The sequence below is a fragment of the Falco rusticolus genome, chromosome Z, assembly GCF_015220075.1.
Source record: "Falco rusticolus isolate bFalRus1 chromosome Z, bFalRus1.pri, whole genome shotgun sequence".
Lineage (NCBI taxonomy): Eukaryota > Metazoa > Chordata > Aves > Falconiformes > Falconidae > Falco > Falco rusticolus.
This window is the reverse complement of record NC_051210.1, coordinates 44,712,694-44,727,402: the sequence shown is the minus strand read 5'-3', so window position 1 is coordinate 44,727,402 and position 14,709 is coordinate 44,712,694. Positions and strand designations below refer to the sequence as shown.

The 14,709-nt window shown below is 40.2% G+C and overlaps 1 protein-coding gene across 2 annotated transcripts in view; it reads left to right on the top strand.

The window, feature by feature from the left end:
• Positions 1 to 14,321, top strand: part of APBA1 (amyloid beta precursor protein binding family A member 1) — a 91,074-nt gene extending 76,753 nt beyond the window's left edge. For both annotated transcript variants that reach the window (XM_037373602.1, XM_037373601.1), the window contains 7 exons: positions 985 to 1,071; positions 1,623 to 1,808; positions 5,222 to 5,401; positions 6,416 to 6,628; positions 10,401 to 10,520; positions 11,151 to 11,291; positions 13,052 to 14,321. In XM_037373602.1, the coding sequence (XP_037229499.1) occupies positions 985 to 1,071; positions 1,623 to 1,808; positions 5,222 to 5,401; positions 6,416 to 6,628; positions 10,401 to 10,520; positions 11,151 to 11,291; positions 13,052 to 13,123 (999 nt within the window). In that variant the 3' untranslated portion in view covers positions 13,124 to 14,321. The remainder of the gene's footprint in view (positions 1 to 984; positions 1,072 to 1,622; positions 1,809 to 5,221; positions 5,402 to 6,415; positions 6,629 to 10,400; positions 10,521 to 11,150; positions 11,292 to 13,051) is intronic.
• The last annotated feature ends 388 nt before the right edge of the window (positions 14,322 to 14,709 follow it).

Sequence of the window (14,709 nt, the reverse complement as noted above, 5' to 3'; positions counted from 1 at the left end):
GCAAGGTTTTCTTTAGATTTGTTTCTGAGCCACCATACGAGTTGACATTTCTCAGAAATCAGTTGCCTGATCAGCCATTTTTTGTTGCTTATCATTAGCCATTTCACATTAGAAATAAGAGTAAAGATTGGATGGTTACAGGCAGTACCCAAAATGCATACTAAAGAAACAGGACTGACATGGCAAAGGTTTTAATTCTGTAGAACGATAGATTAAAATTAAGTCTTTTATTTATTTATTTATTTTGTTATCTTTCTATAAGAGTGCTTTGTTTGATTTACGGATGTGTCAAATTGCTGGATGCAAAAAAAAACATTTATGTATATACACATAGTAATATGCTGAGATTGACTCATTTTAGTAGTAAGTTTCATTTATGGAGTTTCTAAGTATCTTTGAGCAAATATTATTTTTAAAAAAATTAAATTTTTTTGCTTTCTGTTAACAAAATACGACTTCTAAAGTGTGTTAGTGCTTGAATAATATATTGTCTGACTGTGAAGGTCTTACCAGAACTGCATTATGAATTGCCTAAACTGTACCTACCTGTGGTGCAGGTTTTTCCATTGGTCTTGGCAGTCACTGTTAGCCCATACACAAATTTCTCAGGCAAGAGATGCAGTTACGCCTTTCTATGGCTTGTGTGAAAAACCTTCTTTAAAGTGGGATTCATAGTGTGGGAAAAATGGGAGAATAATTTTGATTGTCATGAAATCTTTATATAGTTCATGTTGCAGTCAGGTATATTTTTACTGAATTGGTGAAGCTTTTATGGTGTTAACATTTTTTTCAAATAATATCCAGTTCACTTTCACATATATGTATATAGTTTCCATATCTTTGTGTTTGGCTTCTGCAGTCTAATACTCTATCTTGCATTGCTGTTCTGTTGACTGTGTCTTGGTGCGCCCCTGTTCATAAGCTAACATAATTAGTAACTATGTACCTAATGTGTTAGTTTGACACTAATCCATTTATTTTCAGGCTCCAGAAGGTGAATCTCAACCCATGACTGAAGTAGACCTCTTCATTTCTACACAGAGAATAAAAGTACTGAATGCAGACACACAGGTATACACAAAGACACCTTTGTCAGTATTGTGGTAGTAGGCTTCTGAAACAGACTTCCACCTACCTGCCAAAATTTGTCCTTTAAAAAGTCCAGGCACCATGCTCAAGAATTGTGTCATACATGAAATTACTGTGGTGTGTCTGACTGTAGAAATTATTAGAATTTGCAGGTAAGCTAATTGCAGTCAGCTCACTTCTTATGAGCTATAATGTGTCAAGTATTGATTGTGTCCAGAGTAACCCAAAATGTTTGCTTGTGGCAATTTGAAGTCTATAGTCCCTTGCACATACATGCCCAGCATACTCACATGCCGATATTGAGGCCTGTATGTGCTTTTCCACAGAAAACACAGCTTTAATTTGTAAAACTTGCTCTTTGCTTTACTTTTGGAAAGTGAAGCTCTTGTTTTCTTTTGGCATCTGCCTTCATGCATGACAGGTATTACAGATTTCACTTGGCAAAGGTCTTATATTGTTTGTTTTCATAATGCTAGGTGTGCAATAAGAACTTCATTGAAACAGGTACTTATGTTATTTTTTGTATTCCCCAGGAAACCATGATGGATCATCCCCTGCGGACCATTTCTTATATTGCAGATATAGGAAATATAGTTGTTTTGATGGCTCGTAGGCGAATGCCACGGTCTAACTCCCAGGATAATGTGGAAGCATCTCATCCTTCTCAAGACGGAAAGAGGCAGTACAAAATGATTTGCCATGTCTTTGAGTCTGAGGATGTAAGGAATTACTCTGTCTTGTAGTTTTCTAGGGGTGGAAGTGTAAGCATATTTTAGTAGGCTTGAAGTCCATTGCAAACAGTCCCATTTGTTCTTTAACTGCAACAAAATACTTCATCTAAGTAGAGGAACATGCCTTCTGTTTGCATGTTTGCACCTGACATTTTATTCACAAAATTGGTGTTTATAGTAATGCTTCCCATCTGCCAGCTTCTTCAGTGCCTTTCAGTAACAATGAGAGGAGGGTCCAGTTGCCACAAATACTAGCTCAGATTCCGTGTGTGAGAGTGAAAGCCTATCAGATATGCCTATTTTCCTAGAGAAATTCTAATCCTAAATCTTGCATCAAGTATCAGTCACTGATACGTACTAGAAGGTGAGGGATTTTTTTTGTTTGTTTGTTTGAGACTTGTACTGGGGAGCAGTTGCTGACATCATATCAAAAAGCCAGCAAAGGAAGTTGGTAATTTCAGCAGTCCCAAAGTATGCTGAATAGAGACACAGCTGTGTAAATTTTAGTCTATGGTGCAGGTTACTAAGTTACATGATATGGGACTTGATAGTGTGTTTTCACAATCAATGTGCATAACTTGCTGATTTTATACACTTTTTAAAGCTCAGTAACTGAAAGGTAAAATCCATCATATCAGATTGAAGTGGATTGATATGTAGTTGTCAGGATCATAATCAGGTTAGCCCTAATAATTTGGGAAAATAAAAGATCTCAGTTCTCAGCCCTCCAAATAGCAGAGTATTACTTAAGAGAACTAAGGTGAAAATCAGTTTCTTATCAAATACTCCTGTGTCTTCCACTCTGTAATGTATCAGCAAGGACTTGGGAAGGTTTTCTTGAATAAGCAACTGATTTTATGTAATGATGAATCTTTACTAAACCCATGTCTGTATAAAGTATATGGGTGCAGATTAATGTACCTATATGACTTACTGCTGAAGTTAAAAAGTAAGGACAAGAGCACTGACAGAATTGATCCTCAAACAAATTTTTGACAGAGAGCATAGGAAGTTGTGATTTTTTTTTTCCCCAAAAAATAAGATGTAGGCCACTTTTGCAAAGCCTTTCAAGAAACTGGTGTGAAAATAAAACAGCTTTGATGCTGCTTTTCCTGTCTTTCTAGTCACAAGTTTGGACACCGCTTGCTGTCTTACTGGCCAGTTGAAAAGGCAAAAAACAGTCAGATACCAGAGGCTGGAGCTTATTTTCCTTCAGCTTTTGGTGGTCTGACTATGATCCAGACTTCCTGTATCCGTTTCCCAGGCTGCTATTAATACTCTGGCTAGCTGGATTCTGTTTCCTTCTGGGGATAACTGACATTACTTTCTGTGGTTTGTTTGGGTCAGCCCATATTTGTGTCGGATGTGATCCCCTCTCTGCCACGGGATGTTGGCCTGGAAAGTATATGCCTGTAGATGAAAGAAAAACATTGCTCAGTGATGTGAAAACACGCTGAGATGTTACAGGAGATTATACCTCTCCTTAGTCACGGTATAGTTCACAAATAGATTGCAAATTCATCTCAGATACCCAAATGACTGAGAAAGAGTTAGAATGGAAACCTTGCAGCACCTGTTAACAGCAAGGAGATGGCAGCTTCAAAGATACTGTAGAGCCAGTGGAGTTGTACAGCCTGTTCATACTATAAAACTCATATATGTATCATTGTCACCTTTTCTTCTTCTGGGGCAGCTGGGTATTTTAGAAGAATTTACCCAGTAACTGACACAGAAGCTGTAAGTACTCAAGTGGCTGTTGGCCAGAATATGTCTCTACTTGGAAGAGTTCTTATCTAAGGAGGACAGCACTGGATTTTCAACTGTATTTAGAGCTGTATCTTTAAATGAGCTGAATCCTAGTGATGTGTCCACATGCTGGGTGTCCAACTGGGACTTGGTCTCTTCCTGGAGAGAAGATACATGTGTATGAATGTAAAGTCTGCGTTTATCTCCGCACATTACGGAGCTATGGAGGTGTAGTTTTCCCATTTTCTTGCTGTCTTGTTCTTGCTGTCAAAACTGTGTTGATCTGAGCATTGGTGAATACTGCCAGGCTAAATATTGGCCTTCTCAGCAATCATCCTGTTGTCATGAGCAGGTTTGAGTTGCTTTAAGATACAATCATGTTTTTATTTCAGGGTTGGGAACTCTTCCTTTATTAGGGACCAAAATGGACTTTAAGTAGAGCTGGTAGGCTGTATGAAAATACACCTCAGCAGTATCCATTCATCGCTAGCACTCCCCCAGCCTGTCAGCTGTGGAGCTGTCCTCTTCCCTCCCTTCATCACAGCCAGCAGCACTGTGCTCCAGGGGTCTGTTTTGGTACACACAGTGTCCAACTCCTGTTCGCTACACAGTACTTACTGCATATATTGTGCCAGTTATACACAGCAGTACTCTGCACCATGCTGTGCTGCTTTCCTCTTCTTCCCATTACCTGTCTCATACTAAACATGATCACTAACTCCAAGGGAGGCATCCCTCTGGTCTGCTGTTTCCAGCTGCATCTCCTACCTTGCACGACACAGAGCTTTCCACGTGTCTGCCTTGTGCCCAGTTTCTCTCCCACTGCTGCAGATAGGGAACAATTTGTGGTGGCAGCAGTGCAGTGTAGCGAGTGGCACATTTGGTGGCTTTAGGTGCAGAGAAGGCGATGGGAAGCTGCAGGTGCAAGAGGGTGCACACAAAGGGCAGGCAGAGAAGGACAGGGACAGGTAACTGGCAGACTCATGGGAGTTGGAGAGAGGGAAACAAGAAATGTGGGGAGAAAGGCTGAAGGAGGTAGCAGGGTGGGGAAGGAGATGTGTGTGACCGTTTCCAGTTACTTCAAGGCCTGGATCCAGTCACTGATTGCTGCCCTTTTCCTTTTATTCATCTGTGACTGAGGTAGGAGCAGTCAATATATATGTGATGGTTTTAAAGCAGGGTAAGAAAAGGAGGAAATGCCCTCTTAAATGTGGGTTTGTGTTTTCCACTAGACATTTTCATTTTCACTGCTGGCTTGTCAGAGAATGGCATTGCCTCTGCTAGGATGGAGAACCATCTGGGAGCTGCATGTGTGGGAAGAATTGTAGGTGTGGGCTACAGCCACTATAGTGGGTATTTCCTTACATTTATATTAGCAGTTCTTAACTGTGAAAGGATGGCTTTATTTATATTTCATATTTATAATCGCTTACCCAGCTGGATTCATGGCACAGGTGAATGTGTTGACATTTTGTGGGTCTTTAAAATTAATCTTTAATGCATAAGTATTTTTTAAACTGTATTGCCGTAACTTGTAGGTTCATCAGCTTGATGGTTGACATTTTACAGTGTGATTTTAACAGTGAAAGTATCAGTGGACAAGACCATCAGAATGTTTCACTTTTTTCTTTTCTCTTCTCTGGGAACTGCTACAGGCACAGTTGATTGCACAGTCCATAGGTCAAGCATTTAGTGTGGCCTACCAGGAGTTTCTGAGGGCAAATGGAATCAACCCAGAAGACCTTAGCCAGAAGGAATATAGTGACTTGCTCAATACCCAGGACATGTACAACGATGACCTGATTCACTTCTCCAAATCTGAAAACTGCAAAGATGTATGTCTCATTTTTTCTTGCATAACAGCATTAAGATGCTCTGTATCAGTTGCAGGCCCACGCTGGCAGAAATCAGAAAACCATTAATACTTCCTATAAATGACCTCAGTGACTCTAGAACAGGAGTCCTCAAACTACAGCCCACGGGCCAGATACGGCCCCCCAGGGTCCTCAATCCGGCCCCCGGTATTTACAGACCCCCCCACCCCCCCTCCCCCGCTGGGCGTTGGGGGGGAAACCAAGCAGCCACAGATGGCTGCCTGCCACTGCATCCGCGCGCCGGCCCCCTGGTTAAAAAGTTTGAGGACCCCTGATCTAGAATATCCCCCCAAGTAGAACACCCTGTCATCAGTTCTGCGTCAGAGGCAAACAACGAACACAAAAGTTGTCAGCAGTGAAAAGATATACCATCTGTTTGTGTTCTTTTTACCAAACAATTATCAGATGTGTTTGAAAATTAATTTAAAACAAATTAACAGATTAATACAATATAACAGATTACAGTAAACAATATAAAATTAGAGAGTCATGGGTGTTGGTGAAAGTGGCTGATTCCAGATTTTAAAGAATTGTATTTGCTGAAAGGATTTGCAGCTTGGTTAATAAAGATGAGCCAGTGCACCACTGGAGCACACAGGCAATGGTTTTCCAATCCACAGTCATAAACTGTTTCAAGTCTCTTCCTCTTTAGCTTTGTCTGCCAAAGGCCATGGCACCAGGGCTTCTTCCACTCCAATCTCCTCTGCTCGTATGGAGAAATAAGTTGTGAGGGGTGTGTTCTGCATTAAGCAAAATCTATATTATGTAGTGCTGATACTTGATTTCATGTTTGAATACAAATGAAATGTAGTAAGATGTGTACACTACTTTGTTTTGCCATTGAATTATGAATGTTGCAAATAGGGAGAGTGTATGTTTGTTGGTTATACAAATGTTTGGAGAGGGATGGTGCTAGTCAGTTCCATAGGTGTGAAGAAGCTTTTTTTTTTGAAACACTTTTTTCTTATGATACAGGTTTACATTGAAAAGCAAAAGGGAGAGATCCTAGGTGTAGTGATTGTGGAGTCTGGCTGGGGATCCATTTTGCCTACAGTTATCATAGCCAACATGATGCATGGAGGACCAGCAGAGAAGTCTGGGAAGCTGAACATAGGGGACCAGATCATGTCAATCAATGGGACCAGTTTGGTTGGCTTACCACTCTCAACGTGTCAGAGTATTATAAAGGTATGGAGAGTGTTTCTGGAAGTTGCACATTTTAAAAGGATTACATAATAATCTCCTTTTTAAAAAGGAGAGCAGGAAGTATAGAACTCTTAAGTAATTTCTTACCAAATGTTTGTATAGCTCTTTCCATTTTATGATCTTTACAGTGAGAATTATGCTACCCCAATTTTCTGACTCCCAGAAAGTGAGCTGTGCCATTTACTTGTACAGGCAAGGACTCTGTGCAGAACTTCACTTTGCAAGAGAATATTTTGTTCAGAAGGAAGATATTACCAGATACACACTTTAAATTTTGTGTGACAAATGGTGGCACAGGTGCCTAATACTGTCCTAGGCCATATTAGCTGTTTAAATGTCTCCTAGAATCTGGCTGAAATAGAGCTGATGCTTTTGTTTGTTTGTTTGTTTGTTTATAACTATTTTTAAAACTTTTGAAGTAAAGACATACTTATCCTCTGTAGAAACTTTGCCCTACTTATTTGAAAGTATGATGCTTCTTTTCACTTAGCTAAATGGGATATTTTAATTATAAGAGCTTTCTTGTAATTGTCAGAAAAATATGTGACTGCAAAAAGCATACAGGTCAACTGGAACTGGAGAGTGTCTGGGGTAGCTGTAGCATACAAGGAAATAAGTGTTTAAACATGAGGGTTTCAAGAGCTGGAAAGTTGCATCACTAGAGAATGTTTGAGATGTAGGTATATGGACTTTGTTATTTACCAAAATAGCCCCACAGAGCTCCTGCAGATCATAACATGTAGACACGTAATGTAATGCTGGTGGTGTGCTATACAGATGTCCTTCTCTAATTTCTAGGAATATGCGTGTTATATTACTAATTTAGGCAACTTCCTGTAACAAGTTGTGTTATTTAATACTTTTTTTTGCATTTTATACTTTTTTAAATTGCAAAGGAAATTTTGCATTTACAAAGTACATTTTTTTTTTTTGTCCATGAATTAGTTTCCTAATACTTGAACCAAGATATTTGCTATAAAGACTTCCCATTTTGGTTTCCAAAAATGTTGATGCTGAGTTCTGATGAGTAATAGTTCTGTAAGTCACTGAACCAGCCATTTTAGATTCAGTGAATAGAAATGATAGCCTGGAAGTTTAACATACTAAAAGCATGGCAAAAACTGTCTTATATTTGTGAAGGAAAAAAGAATTCATATTAAGTATCTTTGTGCCAGCTTCACTGGAACAAAAGTCCCTGCAAATTTAGACTTTTCATGTTAGCCGTACTTGTTTCCTATCCCACATCACTCTTATTTCTACACCTGTGATGAGTTACACTTCTCTGATTCAGAGCTTTTCCAGGTGGAGCTTTGTTGGGCTCATCAGTACTTTCTCAAAACAGCCAGCTTTGGTGTTCCCAGTTTCTGCAGACCTTTCTGTTCCTCGCTGATACTTACTGCTGTTGCCATAGGAACTGCTAGCCATTAATTTGTCTTTCTAAAGAGAAGATTGTGTGTTTGCAGGTCTTCGTAACCATACATCTGGAGCTGTTCATATGGCACTTCTGGTAACAAGTATATATACCACTGAATGTTCTAAGCACACATATGAATGTGGCAGAAATGTTTCTGGATTTCAGATTTCTTTAGCATGCTGTAAGGACTTCTATGAAAATACGAGAATATTATGTAGCTAAGAATATCTCACAAGCACTTCAGATGAAATAATTTCAGTGTTATGGCTGTAATCTCTGTAACAGATTGACTGTAAAACAACTGCAAACTGACAGCTTGGAAGAAGCTTTCCATATGTGGTGGTTGTTTCCTAATTGTATTACATTACTTGTATCTTTTTCAGAAGCATCTGGTGCTGCCTACAAACAGAAGCAGACTCAGGGACTAGATAATCAAATAAGTTGGTCAAATGATGCAATTGTTTTGTTTCTGAGCAGTATATGTTACCAGTCTGCATAATACTGGAAATCAGCCACTTTTGAAATATATGTGCTTTCTGTAAAATTAGAAAATTATTTGTGGGGACCACATTTCTTTTTTTCCAAGGAATACATGTAAGTAAGTTGCACATTCTTCAGGGAAGTGAGAGCACAATGATATCAACTCTGTTGAGGGCATGTAACCTGAGTGAATTCACATGACTGAGGTTAGACACCTAAATTCCTAATAGAAATGGGTATCTCCAGTATTCTGCATGACTCCTGCTCTCCTGGATTAAGAAGGATGAAGCAAAAATGCCTCAGAGTTTTGCGTAAACGTCAAACTCACAGCTTAGTGCAGGTTGAGTAGTCCCTATCTTCTATAATGTGCGCTGTTGTGAAGACCTGCATATAGAAGATGAATGGCCCTTGAGCATGTGTGGTGTGCTGCTAAGTCCTCACCAGAATGGAGGAGTCCGTAGTCATGGAAGAGACAGCATTCAAACCCTTCTGCTGGGAGTGGAGTAGAAGCAGTTCCCACTGCCATGTGTTTTGTCATGCGGTGTTCACATGCCCCTTCTCTTGGAGCCACTTTCAATAAGAGCCGAGCTGAGCTCAGCACGGTGTGGAAGTGACTGCAACTGTTTCCCATGTGATGATTACATCCAGTTTAAGGACTGACAGGAAAACAGACTCTAAGGCAGTTCACCCTGGCAGGATGCCAGTCTAGTTACACAAGTCACTGCTGAATCTGGAGTGTAGCTCAACAGAATCAGCAGCAGTAAACTGGTTGTACATACTTCAGTGTATTACCTTAGCTATAGTAGGAATTATTCTTCAGAATTAACCTTTTCAAGTCCGTGCCAGACACCTCTTAGTTGCGGTGGGACCCAGATTTCAATTGTACATATAAAACGAATTCAGAAGCAGGTACTGAAATTGGTAGGTGTTGTATTAAGTAGGGTGAATGTTGCTGTATTCTTTATAAAGCATTTTTTCTCCATGTGGATTTTATTAATGCATTTATTTATGGCTAATCCTTTGTGTGAATGAAGCATTTCAGAAAAATGTCTTGACAATCTCCAAGAGCTCTGACTACTTAAAGTTGTAGAAGGGCTTAGATCAGTTATCTGCATTTTTACATTTGAGTTTTTATGGAGCCATACAATCACAGAGTCTCTCAGGCTGGCAGTCACCACTGAAGCTGGTCTAGATCAATACTTTGGTTCAAAGTAGACCAGGTTGCTCAGGACTGTGCCCACTAGGGTTTAAATAACCCCAAGGCTGGATACTCCACAGCCTCACTGGGTAATCTGTTCCAGTGTTTTACCGCCCAGTAAAAATAAATTTTCCTTCTTCAATTTTCTTTTTGTAGCAAGGAGTTCATGATGAATGTGATGTTTAGAAGGGGAAGAGAAACAGAAATTATGAGCACTGCTTATATAAGCATGATACGAGCAGGACCTGCCATTTGCTTGACAAAATTCAGTATATCCTATTAGGGAAGCCACTTATTTGTAACTATCTTCGCTACTTATTTAACTTTTTATTCCCATCCATGGTCATTGCTTTTTTGGTGAGCTGCATAGGCCCATTTGATATTCTTTTTATATGTGATTGTGTTATCAAATGGAGAAATTGCTGACAGGAAACTAGTTTTCTTAAAAAAAACTGTCAGCTTCTCAGCAAGAAAAATTTGGTATCTTTTCACTCATTTCACTGAACATTCTGATGCTGCTGTCTGGCATTCAGTGATGAGATTCTGCTACAATGCATACAAAGAGGTATTTATTCAGGACTGTCAATATTTTAACACTTTTTATATCACCTACTACCTCCACTGAGTTTGCTAGCATTTTTCATGGTGATTTCTTTTTTCAGGGTTTGAAAAACCAGGCCCGGGTTAAACTGAACATAGTTAGGTGTCCTCCAGTAACCACAGTCTTGATCAGGAGACCGGACCTCAGATATCAGCTGGGCTTCAGTGTGCAGAATGGGATTGTAAGTAGCTTCCACACTCTCTGGTTAAGTTTTAATATGTAAGAAACTTCTTATCTATTTGTGGGTAAGTTTCAGTGTGGGAAGGCAGAGGCAGCTGTTTTCTCCCTTACAGTAAGCAGGACTTTGCACATGTGTTAAGTCTCCTATATAGAAGCTCAGTTAATCACAGTTATTTTTTGTCTTTGAGTCTGTTTACTTCACAACTTTAGAGTCAGCCAGAGGAACCGAAAAGCTGTTTTAGGTAGAGAAACAAAAATGTGTGGTAGAGGTTGCTTTCAATCTGCATCATTTGTGTCTAACCAAGCAAAAGACAGTCCTCGATCCCCTTTTGTTGTAAGGCATCTGCCTTCTGAACATTGCTAAACTGTGGTCCTTCATATACTCTTAAATTTCCAAATCACAACATATGTGCCGTACAACACAAACAGCCTTTTCTGACAGTTTGTTCTGCTCTTGGAAGAGAATATCCAGTAGTTACTTGTCACTAACAAATTTTAATTTGAATCAGTGATCGATTACATTTTAGAATTTGTTGAAAACATCTGTGTTTAAATGCTGATTTACAGTTTACAAGCAAAAATGAGTAATCTAAAGCCTCTGACCGTGAAAAATTTGTCCTTTCCCTTACAGATCTGTAGCCTTATGAGAGGAGGTATAGCAGAGCGAGGAGGTGTACGTGTCGGCCATCGGATCATTGAAATCAATGGGCAGAGTGTTGTAGCAACACCCCATGAGAAAATTGTTCACATTCTCTCAAATGCTGTTGGTGAGGTAAGAGCAGGCAGTGTGTCTAGGCAATATAACAGCCAATCACTGTTACCAGTGGAAACCAGTAACAAATGGTGTCCCTCAAGGGACCATACTGGGACCAATACTTTTTAATGTCTTCGTCGATAATGTAGACAGTAGGATTGAGTGCACCTTCAGCAAGTTTGCAGGTGACACCAAGCTCTGTGGTGCAGATGAGGAAAGGAATGCTATCAGAGGGACCGTGACAGGCTTGAAGAGTGGGCCCATGCAAACCCCATGAAGTTCAACAAGGCCAAGTGCAAGATCCAGTACCCGGGTCGGGGCAGTCCCTGACACCAGTGCAGACTGGGAGATGAAGGGATTGACAGCAGTCCTGCAGAGAAGGGCTTGGGGGTAATGGTGGATGAAAAATTAGTCAAGACCCAGCAATGTCCACTTGCAGCCCAGAAAGTCAACTGTACCCTGAGCTGCATAAAAGGAAGCGTGGCAGCAGGTTGAAGGAGGGGATTCTGCCCCTTTGCTCTCATCAAGACCCCACCTGGAGTACTGCTGCCAGCTCTGGGCTCCCCAGTACAAGGCAGGCATGGACCTGTTGGAGCAGGTCCTGAGGAGGGCCACAAAAGTGGTCAGTGGGCTGGAACACCTCTCCTATTAAGAAAAGCTGAGAGAGTTGGAGATGCTCAGCCTGGAGGAGAGAAGGCTCTGGAGCGACCTGTTGTGGCCTGTCAATAATTACAACTGGCTTATCAGAAAGACAGAGAAAGACTTTTTAGCTGGGCTGGTAGTGAAAGGACAAGCTGCAGTGATTTTAAACTGAAAGTGGGTAGATTTAGCTTGGACATAAGAGAGTAATTTTTTGTGGTGAGTGTGGTGAGACACTGGAACAGTGTGCCCAGAGAAGCTGTGGATGCCACATCCCTGGAAGGTTTGAATGTCAGGTTCAATGGCACTTTGAGCAACCTGACTCAATGAAAATGTCCCTGCCCATGGCAGGAAGGTTTGGACTAGATGATCTTTAAAGGTCCCTTCCAACCCATACCGCTCTATGGTTCTATGATACTGTGATTTTTGGCTCTGAGGCAAAAGCTAACAAACACCTATAAATTCTGTATTACAGAAGTATTATAGCAGCCTTCCAGTACCTAAAGGGGGCCTACCAGAAAGCTGGAGAGGGAGTTTTTACAAGGGCGCGTAGTGATAGGACAAGGATTAATGGTTTTAAACTGAAAGAGGGTAGATTTGGATTGGACATAAGGAAGAAATTTTTTATGATGAGGGTGATGGAACACTGGAACAGGTTGCCTAGAGAAGATGTGGATGTCCCCTCCCTGGACGTGTTCAAAGGTTGGATGGGGCTTTAAGGAACCTGATCTAGTGAAAGATGTCTGTGCAGCAGGGCAGTTTGGACTGGGTGATCTTCAGAGGTCCCTTCCAACTCAAACTGTTCCATAATTCTGTGATTCTACCTCTGTTAGCCTGTTGCTACTCAACTTTAAAAAGTGGAACCGAGAGCAAGCCAGCACACCATTTGTTTTATTACTTAGCCATAGTTCTTTAGAAGTATCCTAATCTGAAAATGTGAAGTGTCCACAACTTCAAATGGTTCATTGATATTAAACATACGATTTTGTAAAATCACTAGCTGCAATACTTTAATAAGGGTATGAGAACTCAGTTTTACCTTCCCCTTCTGTTCTGTATGACTTTAGCTAGTTCCTTCACCAACCTCTGTTGTAGTATGCATGTTAGGAACATAGATTAACTTGCCATATTTCCTCTAGATTCATATGAAGACTATGCCAGCTGCCATGTACAGACTGTTGACTGCACAAGAGCAACCAGTTTACATCTAAAGCTGACACCTCACCGTCACAACGTGCATGGAGGATGTTTTTCCTCATTAGTGCTTGTCTCTCTAGCACTGCATTTCTGTGTCTGCAAAGACATTCTCACCCCCCCCACACCCGATACAAACACAACACTGTCTCTCTGTCCTCCCTCCCTTTTTTCATCTTCTTCCCACCATTTTCCTGTATTTTGGGAGGGAGCAAAATATATCTATGGGACTATTTCGGTTGCGTCTTTTTACAAGTGAAACTTCATGCAGTTCCACATGCAAAACAGGAAGATAACTGCAGCATTGTTCACAGCACGATTCACAAAGAAGATTGACTCCGCTTCATGCTACATAATAACTTTTATTATTGAAGCTATAATTGGACAAACTAAGTAAACTAAATGTTGCTGAACAAAATATGTCTTTACCAAACAGATAAAAGTATAGGGCACAAAGACTTCTCTTGGATATCCTGCATGTGACACTGCTTTTCTGGCACTATTTTCCCACAGGCACTGAGCTCAGTGTTAAAGGTTTATGTCTGTAGGGAAAGTAGAATACCAAAAGGATAGTTTTGCCTTCAGGAAGAATTACCTGCTTGTGAAAACTCAGTAAACCCTACTGTTGTAAAATGGACCGTCAAAATACACACCTTTTAATTCCCCTCTGTCATCAGTTCTTCATGACAGTAGGACCCCAAAAGGTACTCTATGAGTTGCTGAAACATGTTACACTTGCATTACTTACACTAAGTAATTTGGGAGGCATTTTTTACAGCTGCCTCCCCCTCTCTGCCCCCAGGTTTCTAACTCTTTCGTTTTCTTCTACTTTGTTTTTAAATGCAACATGTCTTTTATAGTCCCTTGCCTATTTTAGAAGTTAAAGGAGAGGGGGAGAATCTTTAAATATCTACAGGAGAAATAATGAGGGGATTTCCTGAATAGCTGCTCTTTTTCTAGGCAGTTAATTCAGAATTTGGTGCACACAGCCATGTGCGCCAGTGTATATAGACATTTTTTTAAATTGTGCTTGCTATTTATGGAAGTTTGAATATAAGAGATCTGCAGACTATTCTAAGTGATTTTGTTCTCTGAACCAGTTTTAACATATATTTTTGTCCAAAGACCTGTCTAATTTTATTGACTTTTCCTTTAGTTCATGATATAGATAAGAGTGGAAGGGATGAGGTGGGAATAAACCTATTTATTTTGTTATATAATTTAACTTGTGATTTTTTTTCCATCCATGGCACTTAAAGGAAATATGTGTGTACTATATGCACTTGTATGAAGATGATAAACTCTAGGAATGTATGAAATCTAGGATTTGATTGGCCTCTAACTTGCATGCTAGAGACAAAAGGGGAAAAGGGGGATTGGGTTGGGTTTTTTTGGGGGGGTGGGTGGGTGTGGGGAAAAGCAATGACTTCTCTTGCTAGTGAGAGAAAAATTCTCAATTCTTTGTAGTTACTTTTTACCAGGACAGTGTACTGGTGCATGTGCTGAAATTGAACCATGCATTTAGTCCAGGCTAGTATGTTGATTTCTTTCAAATAAGCAGTTTGTGCTTAATTTTACTGTGATAGAAAGGCTCAGTGAGATG